This window comes from Nyctibius grandis, chromosome 5, assembly GCF_013368605.1.
Source record: "Nyctibius grandis isolate bNycGra1 chromosome 5, bNycGra1.pri, whole genome shotgun sequence".
Lineage (NCBI taxonomy): Eukaryota > Metazoa > Chordata > Aves > Nyctibiiformes > Nyctibiidae > Nyctibius > Nyctibius grandis.
In genome coordinates, this window is record NC_090662.1 from 71,578,896 (window position 1) to 71,597,279 (window position 18,384).

General features: G+C 46.9%; 1 protein-coding gene across 1 annotated transcript in view; it reads left to right on the forward strand.

Moving 5' to 3' along the window:
* The window catches only part of IQSEC3 (IQ motif and Sec7 domain ArfGEF 3), a 102,148-nt gene extending 86,673 nt beyond the window's left edge, over positions 1 to 15,475 (forward strand). Inside the window, exons 6-14 of the mRNA XM_068401574.1 lie at positions 3,570 to 3,692; positions 4,350 to 4,516; positions 6,603 to 6,742; positions 7,587 to 7,712; positions 8,864 to 8,963; positions 11,023 to 11,184; positions 11,979 to 12,071; positions 12,731 to 12,774; positions 15,019 to 15,475. Coding sequence (XP_068257675.1) covers positions 3,570 to 3,692; positions 4,350 to 4,516; positions 6,603 to 6,742; positions 7,587 to 7,712; positions 8,864 to 8,963; positions 11,023 to 11,184; positions 11,979 to 12,071; positions 12,731 to 12,774; positions 15,019 to 15,456 — 1,393 coding nt within the window. The 3' untranslated portion in view covers positions 15,457 to 15,475. The remainder of the gene's footprint in view (positions 1 to 3,569; positions 3,693 to 4,349; positions 4,517 to 6,602; positions 6,743 to 7,586; positions 7,713 to 8,863; positions 8,964 to 11,022; positions 11,185 to 11,978; positions 12,072 to 12,730; positions 12,775 to 15,018) is intronic.
* Positions 15,476 to 18,384: the final 2,909 nt, after the last annotated feature.

Consider the following 18,384-nt stretch of genomic DNA (forward strand, 5'->3'; position numbering starts at 1 on the left):
AGGGGAGCTCTGACATAGGCACCACAGTGCATTCAAGAAGTTCATGGGAATCTGTACAGGAATCTGAGGTCAGGCAAGGCAGCAAGACTTGTAGCCGCCTAAAAAAGCAGCAGGAACATGGCAGCCCCATGGCACAAGACTCTTTGGCTCTTTGAATGGACTTTACTGTGTCAAATTTGCTCACAAAAAATATCAGACAACTATGATCCACCATTCTTTCTGTCTGTCTAGCAGCAGAAAGTAGCAGCATACCTGATGGCTCCTCTGGGAGCTATTCCTCAGGCCTTTGTCACAGGTTTTGTCAGATAAATCGAATGCAAGCTCAGGCTGACTTTGCTTGAAACTTTTTTTGTAACCTGTCCCTTCTGCCTGGTCAGCTTTTCTTAGGAAGCAGGACAGGGGGCACCTTTCTTTGGGGTGAGAGACAAATGGAAGAGACTCCCAGGAGTTCATGTTAGAATTTACAAAGTAAACCTACATCTGTCAGTCTGTGATAGAAACTCTCAAAGGAGAAACTGAGCATAACTCATGTAGCAATGCCTGTTTGAGTTTGAAAAGAGCTATAAACAGCTGCCTTGTCCTGCTTGTCCTAATAAAGGCTTGATGCTTTCTGTACCAAGGGCATTGACTTTATTATTTGAGATTTGTACACAAAGGGAAGGATGCGTTAGAGCAGCCTGTATGGAGGGGGAAGGATTGATCAATGAGGGAAAGAGCGAAAGATACATGATTTAATGCTGGTGAATTGGGGTTACTAGGGTGACCTCAGCAGGTCTCACTGATGTATGCAAGGACTCTGTTTTCACACGTCTGGAAACAGACAATAACAGCAAAATCATTGGGGTCAATGCTGAGAAACATCACGCATTGCAAAGGATTAAAAAATAATAACAAAAGTCCAACTGCAGAGGTGGTTGCACCTGCAAACACAATAATGACTAACCAGAGAAAAACTTTTCTTACTATCAAAGATAAATCCCAAGAAATAGAATGCCTTGATGTCAACCCAAGGGACATGTAAGTGTAAGTATGAGGAAAATAAAAATAACAAAATAACAAAATAACAAAAGAAAGAGGCAGTGGAGGAAGTTTTTGCTGTTGCTAGAAACCATTTGTGAGTGTTTCTGCAGTCCACCTCTTGGAGAGGAAAAAAAAGATTTCATGTAAGATTTCCTGTGAGAGCAGCCCCATTGATTCTGTGCCATTGCTCTTCACTAGTTGTTCCTACATTTTGATTATATAGAGTTTGTGCAGGGAAAGAGCCCATGTTTCCTAGTTGAGGTTGTAACGACTCTGACCTTAGAAGGTACTGAACACTCTGTGTTCAGCCAGGGCTCTTGGTAAGTTGTTCTGTGGGTGTCACTCCAGTTAAGCAATGATATCTCAACTCTTGAATCAATCGGGGAATGAAGAGATGTCTCTGAGCATTTGAACAGCCTCTAGCAAACTGCAGCGCTATAGAAAAGACCAACAGACACATCTCCAGTTTATCACAGAAAGGAAGAAGAAGAAAATAATGACAGCACATCCCTTTATTAGCAGAGATTTGTTTGGTAAAATTTCCAGATAATTCTAGGAAATGGAAGGATCCAGAGGAGACCTAATCCCCCCCACCTTTATTTTCCCTGTACCACTCCTCATACAGTACCAAGCAACCTGTCTTGGGGAAAATTTCCTCCTAACCTTAAATCTGGGGTCAGTTTATCCTTTATAACATGAGAAAGCAAACCAAACACAATACAGAGCATGAAAAAAAAGGGAGGGGAGAGGGATATAGAATTAGCATCCAAGGTATATAGAAGCAGAAAATATGAAGTCTTTGAATTTTTAATAGACTTGTAATGTCAAGGTGGTTCCATATGACTGAAGATTAGCAAATTAGTAACGTTGTATTTAAAGAAGACTTAAGGAAAATGGGATTTTGGCACCTGTGATTTTCTTGGTCTGTCAGATAGAATGTCAGCTTTGAGAATTTATTTATGGGAAAGAATAATGGCAGACAGGAAGGTAAATAGTACATACCAAAGCCAGTGGAGAGTAGATTAATTCAATGTCTTGCTTTGTTAAAATAACTGGTTTTCTAGACAAGGGACATGCAGAAGGTAATTCTAGACTTCAGCAAAGCATTTGCCATGAGAAATTGTTAGTTGAGAGTGGAAGAGAGAGAAATTAGCAGAGGAATCATAAACGGGGTAGAGAATTGACTGATGCAGACATTAGTGCCTACATACTCTATTGAAATGGGAAGCTGGGCCTAAGGGAGGTTGTGAGCAGAGTTTTCTGAGTCTAGTCTTTTGATTAATGCTTGCAGTAATGACCTGGACACAGAAGGTAGGAATATGCTAACCAAATGTGCTGAAGCCACATGGGGAAGGTGGTGTCATTTCAAATTACCAAAATATCATGCAGTTAAAAATAAGAAGAACTAGATTATTTGACTAATACAGACAGCAAGAACTGTAGTCTTAGGTTTTGGAGACTAACAGTAGGACTGTTATAAGTTGAGAACACTTTAGTGGGAAGCAAGAGAGGTGGCATCCCATTCTTTGGGTATCTCAATTGGCTATGAATTACCAGTGTGCAATGCATCACTGTGAAAGGAAAAGTGATACTAGATATACAAGGTGAGGGATTTCTAGCAGATAACAGGGAAGCATGGCACTGAAGTATGGTGGAAATGGAAAAGATTGTGTGGAATATGTAGAAATGTATAAAATGAATAGGGGTTTGGACAGAATGAATTGTTCGGGACTCCTGGTGTTTGACTACGTGGGCAGAGTTTTACCCAGTCTTGATGTTACAAGACAGCTGATGTTGCGATGTTATTTCTGTGCAACAGCTTCCATTTCATGTTTTTTCTGGGCTGGCTCTGGTCTTTAAAGACAATGAACATTGTTGCTGCAAGGGTTGAGTGGGAGTCAAAGTGGTGAAGAATGTACGAGTTGCAAATGGGGATGTATACTGGACAGAATGGAAGATGAGGAGAGGACAAGTGCAGGAACAGCCCAGTAAATAGAGATAAGAGAAGGATGGATAAGCAGGTAGTGAACAAGTGCATGTGCTGAGAGGGAGGGAGGAAGGGACGATGTCTGAAGGATTACCGGATGATAGGAAAGGTAGAAATAGATGGATCTATATCTATATTGATGTTAGTATTGATATAGGTATCTAAATATCTATGTCAATATAGATGTCTAGATATCTGTATCTATATAGATCCAGATAAATATCAATACATATATATACACTGTATATGTAAATATATATGCTGTATATGGTATGATATGAGAGACAGATATATATACCTATACCATTGTTATATACACATGTGCATATATATATATATATATGATTAGGCACAAGAATTGCTCACCTGCTGTAGAATGCAGGAATCACTTGTCTGAAATTACTGCCCATTCGAAGTATGATCTGGGCAGCTGTAGTGATGTCTCAGGGCCTCTCCCGTGGTATTTCCCTTGGGAACTGAGCCTTTGCACTGCAGTGAAGGAGCCTGCCTGGTGTCCTCTGTGGGAGGAGGTGCTGATGAAGGCTGTGTCCCCCTCCCACAGCTGCGTGGTGGACGAGATGGACTTCTCAGGCATGGAGCTGGATGAAGCCCTGCGGAAATTCCAGGCCCACATCCGCGTGCAGGGGGAGGCGCAGAAGGTCGAGCGGCTAATTGAGGCTTTCAGGTAAGAGAATGAGCCCTGCAGCCCTACTGCTGCAACCAGGTGGAAGCAGAGGGCACACCCAAGGCAGAAAAGATTCATCAGCCATGGAGTGAGTGGCCAGGGACCTCCCTTCCAACGAAGGTGATCCTGGAGGGGCTTCTGAAGCACAGAGTCCTCTGGGCCACTGCTGCAGCAGAGCCATGTCCTTGTCAGATGTTCAGTGGCATGAAGGGCACAAGGGGCCAGAGTGAGGCCAATCCTGACATGTCTGTCAGCAGGGGGCTCTCTGTTCATTGTTGACTCATAGGAAGAGCAGCAATGGGGCTTGCAGGGGTGCTGGGTTGCTCCCTTGGTGCACCCAGAGGAGCGCTTTGCCCTTAGCAAGGCAGGCTGGAGTAGACACCTCCTATATTACCCTTACATAGTGACACCAGCCTGAGTAGTCCTCTCTAGTCTCACTTGCTCTTTTGGCTCCTGAGGACAAGAAGGCTGAAGTTTCAGTGGCTACTTCAGCCATTGGTAGGTAAATTTGCCTTCAAAGAGCAGTCAGTTCCTTCTCATTTGTGTGAGAGGTGGAGTGAAAGGAGGAATTTGATCCACTTGTGATGAAGCCATTGCCACCCTGGAACAGAGGGCTCCCATGTTCCGTGTTAAGTGTGTGCATCCCTCCTGCTGCAGCCAGAGGTACTGCATGTGTAACCCAGATGTGGTCCAGCAGTTTCACAACCCGGACACCATCTTCATCTTGGCCTTTGCAATCATCCTCCTCAATACGGACATGTACAGCCCCAACATCAAGCCTGACAGGAAGATGATGCTGGAGGACTTCATTCGCAATCTGAGAGGTGAGGGTCCTGCTTTGATTTTTTTGCCCTCTTGCTGCTCTAAATTCTGTCTAGGTGAAGGTAGCAAAAGCCTAGTGGAGCTGCCTTTCTTCAGGGCTACTGCTGCTCGCTGTGAGCCAGACATGGAGGGCCCTTTGAGGTGTCTTATAGGATGCTGGGGAAGGGGAAAATCTAAGCTTTCTCTTCTGCAGAAAGCTGTCCAGCCTTCTCAGAAACCAACCATTTTCCTTGAGAGATGGTTTCATCTTTTAATAGATCTCACTTCTTGGAAGCAGTCCACTGTATTACATTTTCCTATTGTTCAGCTCCATCCTTCTTAGACCCTGCTGGATTGTGCTAAACAAGCCCTTCCCCTCCTGTTTGCTTTGAATATATGAACATATTTTCCTTCTGTTCAGGCTAAATCTTCCCCATCTTAATTGCTTGCAATTACTTATAGTAACTGTAGGCCTGACAGGGTTCATGCATACATTACCTTTTTGCAATTTCTGATACAGCCGTTCCCCAAATCAATTTTCTTCTGTTTTGCAAGGTCAGTCCTTCCCATCTTGGTAATAGGTTGCTAAAAGCACTTTTTCAGATGTGATCACAACATACTCATAGATAGAGCCACTGCCTCCTCCTTATTTTCAGATCTGCTAGTGCAGCTTATTATTGTTTGGCCTTTTTGACATCATGTCTAGATAAACTCTTGTCTAGTTTCCCAGCCATGTTCACTCCTAGGTCATCCTAGGTCAGCTGTCTTCCAAGTGTCTCTTACTGCAAATCTGCAATTCAGATGAAGCTCCCTCTAAGTTTTTCCAGTGTAAATCCCTGTCTAGGTTTTGAACTTCTGTGGGTTCCTTTGACTTGTTTCTTTGTCCTGACTGTTGTTCAGAAAGTGTCATCTCAGCCTCCCACACCTTCCCCAATTTGTCATCCACTTCAGACTGGTGTAATGTGACACTGAGGCTCCCTTTCAGGTTATTTCCTGAGATACTGAATGGGACAGATACCTGCCATCATCCCCTTTGGTATGACAGCTGATAGCACTAGCTCAAAAGGGGTTTTTATGTTAACTTCTTAGATTTGCTTGAAAATCTGCCAGTTCACATCACAATGAATTCAGCCAACATAAGGATCACTGACCTCTAGTGTATTACACACCACAACTCGCTAGAGCGAGCGAATGCCACCCCATTCCAGACAAGGGGAGACAGTTCATTCCAGACTCACCTGCAGGCCAATGCCCAAGTCAGTAGCTTCACCAGCCTGTGTTTGAAAAATGACACAGTATTCAGGCTACATTTTCAAGGATGTGGATGAGGGAGCCAGGAGATGACAATGCCTCGCCATTCCTTAGCAGTTCCTCACCTGCGTCACTCGGGGTTCTCAGACCAGGGAGCTGGAGGTAAAGCAGAGAAAATCAATATAAAATGACCGAAGGAATTCAGTTCAGAGGAAAGGCTGGCAGTTTAATTTGTGGTGTTTGGCTTAGGGAAGGGTGAAAGAAAACTTTTCTGCCAGGCTCTGCAAGGGTCAGACAGCAAAATTTGGAGAGTTATCTAAGGAGATGTAAAAGAGGAAAGGGACAGGGCCAAGACAGAGATATCACAGTCAGAGGAACAGGAAAGTATTACTCCTAGGAGACATCACAGAAGGAAGATGGTGGAGGCCACCAAGTGAACAGGAGGTCTGATGCTTGCACTGGCAGGAGGAGCAGCTGGATCCCATCATAGATTTTCTCCACATCTAGCACTACTGATGATATGAAATCAATGCAGGGGTTGCTACGGAGTGGCCCAAGATATATGCATGTGAAATTGTGGCTATAAAACCTTAGGGAACACATGGAAAGGAGCCACCATGCAGAGCAAAGAAATAATGAAGTCTTCTGCATTGGCCTTAGAGACATCAGTCTCTCCTGCTGGTGCATTAGGTGTGTTAGAGCAAGAAAGAAGACAGCCTAAAGTGAAGTATTGCTCTTTCCCTTCATCCTTCCCAGCACTGGACAGTGTAGAGGCAGTAGTTGCTTGTCAGGGACCACCGGTTCTTCCCTTTCCTTTTCTCCCTGCCTAGCCTGCCTAACATCTTCTGTGTTTGGCAGGGGTGGACGATGGTGCTGACATCCCACGGGAGCTGGTGGTGGGGATCTACGAGAGGATCCAGCAGAAAGAGCTAAAATCCAATGAGGACCATGTGACTTATGTCACCAAAGTGGAGAAGTCCATAGTTGGAATGAAAACGGTGAGCACTCATAACCCCGCTGGCACCTGCTCACCCCTCTCACCCCCACCTCCTTCACTGGCGCTCTTTTCTGCCTTTTTCGTCTATGCCCCTGCTCCTCTTCTGTAATACTTTCCTTGTCTGTCTTGATGAATTCACTCCTTTTTCTCCAAACACGTTTTTCCTTGCTATCCCATTCTTTCCTAATTTGAGGGGATCTCCTTGGCCAGAGTTTACAGTATCTGGTGCGGTAATTGTTTGCCCAAGAATCTCATTGCAGGTCCTGCCTGCCAGTGCTCCAGTGATAGCCCTGCAGTGTTTCAAACTTTCAGGCCTTGTGAGAGTGTAGGAAGTGGAAGGCAAAGAGAACAATTTCACCCGTCTGTCTCTAATGAGTTCCCTAAGGACTGCTGGGTTTAAGAGACCCTCAAATGCAGAGACAGCTTCTTTAGCAGTAACTGATCTGTAATGCAAAAACATACATACTGTTTTACCCAAAATTAGCAGAGTAATTTCTCAGAGCCCAGGAAACCTGCAGATGTCCGGTGGGGTGAGAGAGGATGAACGGTCAACCAGTGACTGGATGCCAGAGGTATATGAAGATAGGATGTGTGAGCAAGAGAGTTGTCTATAGCCTGTCCCACTCCTCTGATTTATTGATTTATCCAGATCACAAAGGCATAGCTCTCTCTGCTATTGCTCCATCAGGAAAAGTGATGGTGAGGAGTGGTGGTGAGGAGACAATCTGAGTGGGCAGAATTGGCTTGTGCTACTGTCACTGGGCAGGGTCGTGCAGGCTGAGGGTGAGGGATACCCACAGTGGCACCTCCCTCAGCCCCTGCATGCTCTTGTGGGTCTTCTGCAGGTTCTGTCCGTGCCCCATCGTCGGCTGGTCTGCTGCAGCCGCTTGTACGAAGTGACTGATGTGAACAAAGTGCAGAAGCAAGCAGCTCACCAGAGGGAAGTTTTTCTCTTCAATGACCTGCTTGTGGTGAGTGTGCTCAGGCAATGGGCACTGCAGTGATAAAACTCGCCCTGATTTCTACAAAGAAATCTAAAACCAGTCTACAACATCCATTTCCCCGCTGTCCTAAGGACAGACCATCTCCTAGTCCATCAACATTGTAAGACACAGCTCTGGATCCTTCACGGTTAAAAACCTACCAATTCTAAAACTCCTCTAACCCTTGAAAAAACAAACTGTCACATCCCACAGCCATCCAAGCAATGTCATTGCTCTCTCTCATGCCTTTGCCAGCAGGGAGGTTCATTTCATAAAAGAGAGGTTCATTTCTTTGTCTGTTTGTACTATAGCAGACAGAGCCCTCCCATGCACTTCAAATCTTTCCTGCCAGACACATTAAAACCACTGCCTTCTAACATTGCAAAGGCTGTAGGAGAGTAGATATTACTTACTGCAGTCCCAAATGTGTGCAGTACTTCTAAAAGTGTCCTGCCCCAGCTACCTTGCAACTGAGTTCAGACAGGTATAAGGAATGGCAGAGGTACGTACGCTCAGACTGGAAGGACACCAAACTAGATGGAAGTTCTGTTGAATTTAATGGCAAAATGAAACTGTGGGTGTTGCAAATGTAAGGCTAAAACCAAACCCTTTTGTAGGAGAGAGGACAAGAGAGCTTTCCCTGCCTGTTCCTCTGCACCCATTTGTGCAGTTGCGAAGCAGGGGAGAGGGTCTGCTCATTGCTATCCCTCTACTCCACGGGATAAATCAGATCCATAAGAACTAGTGCTGAGGGAGCAAGGGCAGCCCAGCATTCACATACTCTCTTGTTCCCAGCTCTAAGGTATTTCTGACAGGCTTCTCTTCGCCTTTTGATCTGGCCCTTGGTGAAAAGAATTATGCTTGCAAAGTCAGAAATGTGGGCATCAAAAAGCCAGCAGCCCTGGGAGACAGAGAGCTGAGTGGGCCCCAGGGCTGTGCGTACAGAATTTCAGAAGTGTTGTTACAAGTGCAGCATGCCAGGCAGTTTTCTGGGCAAAGAGCCTGTCAGTCACCAAGTGTTACTTCCATGTACAATTAACAGAGCTTGCAAAAAGCATTTTTACTTTGAGCAGTTTGCATTGTTCTTGCCTCACTGTTCTCCAGCACCCTGCCCAATGATGCATCTCTCCCTCCAACAGATCCTCAAGCTTTGCCCCAAGAAGAAAAGTTCCTCAACATATACGTTTTGCAAGTCGGTGGGCCTACTAGGGATGCAGTTCCATCTCTTTGAGAATGAATGTAAGTCCATTGCTCCTTGGTTGCCTGGAGGGGTTTGGCAGGGAAAAGGAGAAGAAGGGAGGGGGCTGTGTCACCCAGTGTGAGTTTGCATCAGATGAGAGATTCCATCACGGTTAAAAGCGGAGGGGAGAAAACTGAGGCTTGGTGCTGAGAAGAGCACTGTGCAGGTACAGTGTAGTGAGAAGAGGCTTGCTAGGACTGAGCACCTGCAGAAGGGCTGAACTTAAGCTCATTGGAGGATCTGGCTTGTCATGGTGGCAGAGAGAGCGCTAGTGGGGAGGAATAAGGGAGTCAACCCCCAGATATATTTCACTGAGCTCTCAGGAGCCAACTGTAGGCGGAGAACCTTGCTGTCAAAACTTCTGCTGCCAGCTTTAGCCCCTCTCCCCTCATGCCCAAAAGTCACAATCCCACCTCTACTTTTGAAATTGATAAAGGCTCAGGTGCTGCTGCCACCTCCCTGTGCTGTGCCATGCTGTGCTGTGCTGAAAGCTTCCCAAGACAGAAGCAGGGCCCTTGGAACAGCACCCACCAAAGCATGGCGAGAGGCCAGCCCTAGTCAGCCTGACCTTGATGGTCTGGGAATAGAGCCATGATGTGTCATGATTGAGGCTGGTTGTGCATTGGAGGAGTTCCAGAAACAGGCAGGCTTCCTGCTGGCGTAGGCAGAGGTGCTGCACAGCAGTCCCAGGCAAGCATGGCTGATGCCCACTGGGTTTTTGTGAGCACCTGCAGAACATGCTGCAAGGAAGGAAGACTATAGCAGCACTGTGACTATACTGTTTTTTACATCCTCTCTCATTGGCAGCATTAGTCACTCTCTGAACACCCTGCCCTCTGTAGCATGCAGAGACTTGCACATCCCTGTCTGTAAAAAGAGTCATTCATAACTGAGCATCCCCAGGAGCCACCATCAGAGCTGGGATCAGCTTTCAGGGGTATCGGGACTGTCCTGGGAGTGCCCAAGGATTTTCTGGCAAAGGCATCCTGTATCCTGTGCAGAGACAGAAAAGCAGATGTCCTAAAGAGCTTGTGATCTGAACAGATGAGACAGACACAGGGTGGGAAAAGGGGCCTGGGACACAAATGGGGGGGAGCTGAGGGCTGGCAGTAAATAGCAGGTTGGTCCTTTGACTTGTTTGGTAAAAACTGATAAAAGAAGAGGGTGGGGAAGGCAGGCAGATGCAGGAGCAGTGGAGGAGAAGAGAAAACAAGACAGGGGAAGTGAGAAATTAAATGTAGAGAAAGGCAAGAGGGAAAGAGAGAAGGGATTGAAGCCACTGGCCATTGAGCAAAACGCAGAGAAAGTCCAGTCACAAGTGTAGCCAATTCTCTGCACACTCTCGTTCTCTTGCTTCTGTTGGCTGAATCTCCAGCCACCACCTCCCTGCACCCAACCTGATCTTTAAAACACAAGGACTTTTATTGTGATATTTTCACTCTCTGGGCGTGTCCTTTCATTTACATTCCTGTGTGTTTTGCTGTTGGGGAGTACGAAGCAGAGACCTACAAACCCACGTCTTTCTCTTTACCATCCTCTCTGCACAGCACAATGAGCTCCCCACCCATGCTGTGCTCTCTGCTGATGGAAGTAAAGACTGGGGAGAAGTCCTGCCACTGTGGATGTTAATGGCTGTTCTGGCTTTGACTCCGGGAGACGACCTCTCCTGCTGCATCTCCCACAGGAGAAATAGTGTTGTTGGCCTCATATATACTGTTTACTCCTCCACAGATTCAGAAGGTCTTTACAGTCGTACCTCTGTGCTCAGGTTCCCAGAGCCAATGTTGCACTGTCTACCTAAGAGCTAGAGTTTTCTGGGTTTGGCAGCGCTGTGGTGCTGGTGGCACTTGCCTTGCTGCTGCAGCTTGGCGTTTCTGTTCTCTTAGAGGGCTGCAATGCTGCAAGTTCACACAGTTTGCAGTGTGACAAACTCTAGGTGTGCCATTCCTTTGGACTCATGTTGAAAATTCTCTGTCCTGCAGATGGATGTACCAAAGAAGCCAACTACTCCAGCAAGAATGCCTAACACCTCTTTATTTTGTTGACACATCTTTACAGATTACCCCCATGGCATCACACTGGTGACTCCAGTTTCGGGCTCAGAGAAGAAACAGGTACTACACTTCTGTGCTCTGGGTGCTGAAGAAATGCAGAAGTTTGTGGAAGATCTGAAAGAGTCAATAGCAGAAGTGACAGAGCTGGAGCAGATACGAATTGAATGTAAGGGCTTCTAATGCAATTTACATTCCAATGCCATCACACTGCATGTGTCTACAAGGGAGAAAAGATAAGGGGAATAGGTTCTTCAGGAACAGGAGGAAAGAGGATAAGTAGCACAAGTCTGCACAGGATTGTTCTTGTGTTCACCAATAGGGTGAAAAAGCAGTCAGGCTCTGAGAGCACCCACCAGCAGGAGAAATGGAAGAACTTAACTACTTATGATGCTTATGAAACAGGGTGTATGATACAGTGGCCTGGAACAGTGAAGCTTATACTGCCAGACCCAGAAGACTCTTCTCCATCTCATACTCCTTTGACTGTGTAAATATGATTTGTAGATAGATGGGAAGTACAGGACAGGTCTGGTAGCCTTAGCAGAGTTGTCCTTCATTCCAGGAATGTCTAGGGGACAAGCAGTGTGTACTGTGTCCCTCTGTGGCCTGTCTTATACAGATGAGAAGTCCAAGTAGCCTTTGATGGCCTTTACATGTATAAACTGATGAGCCAAAGTAGCTCAGCATCAGCGGTCTCCCCCTGTGCAGCAATAAACTATTCAGTATAAATGCAGGTCATACACAGAAGGTCACGTGGAGATATACAAGTTCCTCCACATGTCAAGTCATTTCCAGTTTCTGTTTCTTTCTTGGCTGTTCTTCTCTCCCTCCCTTCTTGACACTATCTTGTAATTTTCTTGCATTGATTCTCCTTGCTGACTTCCCATATTGCTCCTTCAATATGCTGGTGTCCTTCCCTCCATCCCTCTCCTCATTCACTTCCATATGTCTGTCTTTCAGGGGAGCTGGAAAAACAGCAAGGGGCAAAGACTCTCTCATTAAGGACCAACGGAGCTCAGATGGAACTGCAGTCTAAGCAAGGCTCTCCAACAGGTAAGAGGACACCCAACTTCTCTTGGTCAAGCAGTGCTGCCTTTGCAAATGTGTTCTTATTGGTTCCTGTGAGAATAACTGCAAAAAGAAATTATCAGGTTTGTATCCTTTAGCCTTCGGCAAATAGTGGAAATATGAGAACATATGCATTCTTCAAATACCTTAGAAAAGCCCCTAAAGTCTCATTACCCAGTCTGCAGCTGTAACATCTAGCAAAGAGGCATTACTGATGGAGCATAAGTGACTGCTGGAGAACCTGGCCCACTTTTTCTTCCCTGTACTAACACAACACAGTAACTGCACTATCAACTTCCTCCAGCCTCTTCACCAACAGTTTGGACCAGCCTCTTAATATTAAAGGCTTGGTGTCCATTCATGCCTTGTCTTGTATGCCAGCAAGAATCAAGTACAGAGCTGAGTGGCTACCAACTCACTAGAATGTCACTCAGATCAGGACTTAAGGATAGGACCCCAAAGGGGCCTCCCCCTGCCCCATTAAGCAGCTATCAGGTTGCAGGAGGGTCTGGATTTGTTCTTGCAGTCAAGAGTCTTGTTCAGCCCTGTACTGCTCCCTTTAGCTTTCCAGTCCACAGTACGAGGGCCAGGTCTTGACTAGAGGTACAGACCTCATGAGTGAGAGCTTTTGTTTTATTTCAAAGGCAAGAAGGATTTGGGGGAGAAGGTCTCAGACAGCACAGTGGAGGTAAGTAGAGTGCAGAGCAGCTGAGGTAAGTAATTCTCTCTCACTTCAGCTCTTCTCACATTCTCTGTTGTTTCTTTTCTCAGGTTTTAATCAATGCCTCCCCAGCCAGACTGACAATTTTACCAATTTCCAGAGATACAATTAAAAGTTACTGCTAGGACGGGTAATACAACTTTCAAATCCAAACTAAACTTCAAAGCATTTTCAATCCGTTTTTATAACTGTAACATCCCTCATGGACCAAGCTCCCAAACGCTGTAGACTAACTCACCCACTGCTTACGGGGAGACTGAGAACCCCACTAAAGACTTCCCTGACATGCTAACTCCATGCAGCATCACATGCAAATTCCCCACAGCCCAGCTTTCCTGCACAATCTCTGCAGCTCTGTCTCTCCATCCCCCCTTGAAGGGGATTAAGCATGGCCTTTGTATACCAGAGACTTTCCCTAGAGCTTCACCTTCCTAGGTAGGGAGCTTGGCTATCCTGTGTACATCTGTCTTTGCAGGGATGTCTAGCATCCAGTGGATTGCCTGTTTCTTCACAGATACCCGTACTCCCACTGCCTGTGAGGAAACAGGAAAATGCTATCTTCACACTGAAAATCTTATCTGCTACTTCCTGCTCTCTCCCTGTGTGGAATATCTCCATTGTCCTGAATTTGCCCTTTTCCAGGGTAGTTCTTTCCCCTCCTGTCATAGTATATTTACTCGAAGAGTTCAACTTCTCTGTGGGGAGTGGGTGCTGCTTCTTTTCCCTGAAGAGCGCCCCATTTCCCTGCAGACACCCCTTTCCTGGGGAAGGTGCCTCTCCCAGCCAATTTCCTATTCCTGTTGGGAGGAGTGTTTCCTTGTGGAGAATGGCTTCCATATATCCCAATGTCATTAGCATTTCATGGCCCAGCAACCAGTTTTTTCTAGGAGATGTTCCACTGCCTGAATAAGTATTGGCACAATATTATGTCCTGCTCTGCAGTGAGTCTGAGCAACCTCCATGCTTGAGTAGGGACAGACAGCTCATCCTTGTTCCAGCATGGTGGGAAGCTTGGCCACTCCATAGCTTCTCCTTCCCAGTTGCTGGCGCTGCTGCCCAACACACCAGACCGTCAGGGCACCCCCACTGTCCCATCTACCCATCTGTACCCCTGCCTAGCTGGAAGTGCCATGCCAACCTGCAAGTACTTTTTTCCTACCCAGGGTTTGTCACTTGACTGACATTCTGTTTTGAGCCGGCAACTTTGCTCTGGTCTGGGGTCTCCATCAGCCGATGTCCTTGCCAGGAGGAGCTATAACTTCATCTACCATTCAGGAAGCACCATTTTCCTGCTGTGCTTTTCCCCCTAGGGACCTCCAGTCCAGGCCAGCTCCTCCTTTTCAAACAGGACTCAGTGAGATCCCTTATTTGACTCCATTATCAGCATCTCTCTGTGGGAAGCCTGCTGACGTCCTGCTTCCCTTCCCCCTTTCAGCTGCCCAAGTCATACTCTGCCAGCAGAGGATCATTTCCATTTCTTTGAGATTATCTAATCTGCTGCCATTTCATCATGAATTTCTTTTATCATTGTATGAGCTAGATGAGCATTTTTTCTTTCTTTTTTCTTTTTTTGAAAATCATTTCCTTTCACTGACAAACCATCAAATGGATCAGAGGGAGCTGCCTTTTGCTACAGTATGTCAGATTTCTGCTTTTTCCTTTGTAAACAGATTAGCCAGTCATGTGGTGTACCTTCCTACTCAGAAAGGCAGAGAGCTGGGAAAGGCTTGAGTCTCTCTGTCTCTCTCTCTCTCTCTCTCAGATTCAGCTACTGTAATTTTGCTGAAACATACAACCTCGATTATCTGAAACCTTGCTGTCTGGTTCCCCTCTCCTTTTTGCTGGTGGGGATAAGGGCACGACCTCCAAGGGCTGTTCATTACCATGAGAATTCACGGATACCTCCACTCTTAGAGTTGATTTGCATTCCCTGTGCTGTTTGGATAACCAAAGTTGCACTGCATTTGGGAATGCTGGCCCTGCCGCCTTTGACATGATGGAAAGGACAGGGGCACTTAGGCCTAGATGGGGACGATGGGGCTATTGTGGGAGGGGACTGTGCAGCTGGGGGTTGTGCCTGTTCTGTTTTTTTGAGGGGAGGAGGGTTTCATGCATGTGAGGCCGGCTGGTGGGGGAGTTCAGGGCAGCCAGTAGCAGCAGATGGGAAAAGTCTTGTAACATTTAATGCTTCTTTGGCTGTTTCTAAACTAGGTGTCAATTCACAACAGGCTTCAAACGTACCAGCACAACTCCGCCCTGGGGCCCGAGAGTGGAATGCAGCCCAGCACGCGTCTTAACATGCCACGGGAGCGGCTGGAGACAGCACTGGTGCCCTCACACCCCGCCTCAGCGGGGACACTTGTACAGTGCCAGCAGATTGTCAAAGTCATTGTCTTGGACAAGCCGTGCCTCGCTCGAATGGAGCCGGCCCTCAACCAGACTCTGACACGCTACGTCACCTCCGATTCCTGCACCTCCACCCCCTGGCGCGGTGTGGGCAGTGGGCTCCCTGGGACCCCCATGAAGCTGGTCCATCAGCCTCCCCTCCCACCTCCACCACCTCCCTACAACCACCCCCACCAGTATTGCCCCCCCAGCTCCCTGCTTCAGAGGCGCAGGTACTCCAGTGGCTCACGCAGCCTCGTGTAGTCACACCACCAGCACCAAAACAGCACAGACTTCCTCGCTTCCCTTCCCCACCACCTCCCGGGGACCCTTTCTGCCTACAGAGATCTAGTTTGTGATTTATTTTTTAGTAAAAGAAGAAGAAAAGAAAAAAAAAGCAGACTGACCTAACTCTTACCCTGTCTCCCCTCAAAATGATGCTAATTGTGAGGAGCCATCTATAGAAACTGCCAACCTACACACTCACACATCCTCACACCCTGCCAACCCAGCTGTCCTCCCGTGCTCGTGCTGTCCCCATGTAGCACTTTGCTGCCCTGTTCCTGAGAGGCTTGATGACCTGCTGCTTTATAGGCACTGTGTCTTCCGTTTGCTACTCCTCAACCTCCTTCCCTACCTTGCATTTACCTGGCCATAGGTTTGTACCCACCTCAAAAATTCGCCAGCCTCGGAGAGACACAGACTCACCCGTGCCAAGGACCCACCTTGGGGCACTCCCAGGGGTGGAGTTCCCCCTGCCACCACTGCTGCTGCCTGCTAAGCTGGAGCTGAGAACTTGTACCACTTGCCATGCTTTCTCCTCATTGCTCTTCAAATATTATCTCCTTGCAGCAGCCAGTTCCAAGCGAGGGAGCACACGAGTAAAAGAGAGCTCAAGAGGAGGAGAGACTGTCCTGAGCTGCAGTACAACGCAAAGATGGCCTCACTCTGAACACCAAAACTCTTTCTGTTGTTATATTGGAGCATTGTACCAGAGACCTCTGCTGAGACCTAGCAGACCTCATCACATGTAAATACACCTTTATGGTCGCGTATGTATGGTGCATGCTTACTAAAGGAAACACCAAACAGTTCTGAGGGAGCAGAAGGGAGGGATTAAGCCTGGGGATCTTCCTGGAATGGACGAGTACTTTTCCAAAGAGATGGCACCAAGAGGTGCCCTCCCACCTCGACACACACACACACACACACACGCACACACAAAGATTGTCTAGCATAAAACAGATCCACCTCTGCTGTCCTCCTTCTAGATAGTTTTGTGTTTCCTGCCCACCTGCTTTTTTATATTCTGAAAGCAAATCCAAGTGTTACGTTCACCTTCTGGTGTGTATGGTCCCTTCGCTTGGGCTCTTCCTCCTGTGTTAGAGGGAAGGGGCTCTTTGGAGACCACCATGTGAGGTCCCATCTGTATCTCTTGCCTGGCTGTACTCTTGCCTCCATCAACCTTTCCTATAGAACAGCTGCCCAGATAGCAGGCCTCTCCTCCTCTCTCCCTCCTTATCCCAGCTTCAAAGTGAGGGGAGGGGAAGATCCTGAGATAGAGATGACAGCTCAGCTCCTCTGCTTTATTGGCGACATTGATGTGAAGGAAGACTGCATTAAAAATGGGCTATGGAGGTATTTTTAGAAAAAAAAATTCTCTTTGAGCAGTAAGGAGGGGAAAGTATTAATTAGCTTAAAGGCTTTGGTCTCGCTCACTCACTCTATCTCCCTTCAAGGCTTAAGAAGATCAACTATAGGATTTTAAAATAGGACAGAATGCCTTTTAGGGCCTTTATTTTTATTTTATTTTAAGAGGGAAAGAAATAAATGATCTTCCTTCCCATGTGAGGCTGAGACATGAGCACTGGGTGCTGATGACACAGCCGTTGGATGAGGAGTGGCAATTGTTCGCAGTGGTGGTGATGTGCAAAATGTCACGGAAAGAAAGGCAGTGTAGACAGATGCAGGCAACTCTTTTTTACCTTGTGGGATAAAAGCCACACAGCACTTTCCTTAGGGATTATACCAGTATGCTTATGTCTGGGGCTATTGCCAGTGACAAAAAACACAGTGCATCAGGGACTGGCTCCTCTCAGCGCTCTTTGGATGTCTGCTGGCTCTGCTGAAATGTTCAGATGAAAGAGTTCACATACTTGACCTGGGCATAAACCCAGTTGGGGTTAGGGAAGTAGACAGGGGCTGGGGTGAAGCCCTCCAGGACAGGAGCCTGCTCACTTCCAGGTCCTCTTATTTCTGAGCCTGACCCATGTACCCAGGTGTGCCACAGGTCACAACAAAAAAGTTGTTTGCTTAGCTGTCTAGAGCAGGGCACTAGGCTGCCTCTTTTATAGGCAATAGCAGATGTACTGACCAGGAGCCAAGAGGCACAGCCTCAGGGAGGACTGTGGAAGCAGAAGACAGAAAAGATTGTAAGAAAACTGTGAATAGAAGCCCAGTCTCCCTCCAGACCACAGAAGCTTTCTTCTAGCCAGCCCCCCAGGGCAGTGAGGATGCTCCACATCTCAAAGCTGGCCCCAGGTAGAGGTCCTCACCCCCAGCCAGGGCTCAGCCCCGCACCCTCCAGCCAGCTGTGGGGTGTAGCTGGCCTGATCTGCTGCTGGCTCCCTCCAGGGTGACACCCTGCCGCCTTATGGCAGCTGGGATTTCATCCAACCTGCCCATAGCTTCCTGGGAAAGCATACATGTGGCATCTGACATTGTCTGGTCAACATAGCGTGTGGCTTCCACTTTATTTTTACTCACTGCTGCGGTGAAAGGGGTGGTGTCCAGGAGGCACTGGCACTGCCCTCGCTTCTCAGCAGTTACTTCACTGTCTGAGAGGAATGGCAGTATTTGTTTGGTTTTTTCCCAGAGTGCAGTGAGCCACTGAAAAATCTCTGTGTGTGTTAAAATAAATAAATTAGATTTTACTTGACATTTAACACAAAGTGACAACAACAAAAACCTTAAGGTACTTGATTAAATAATTTTTTTTAGATAAAATATTTATAACAATGTCTATGAAGTTCCTACAAGAGAGGTTTGCTGCTTTAATAATTGATTGGGTGAGCTACAGGAATGTAAAGAAGAAATAAGGAAGCTTCCATGAAACTCCCTTCTTCGTGCTGGATGAATGATGGAAGCGAGCTAGCTGAAGTGCCGAGGTACCTGAGGCACAACAGTCTCTCA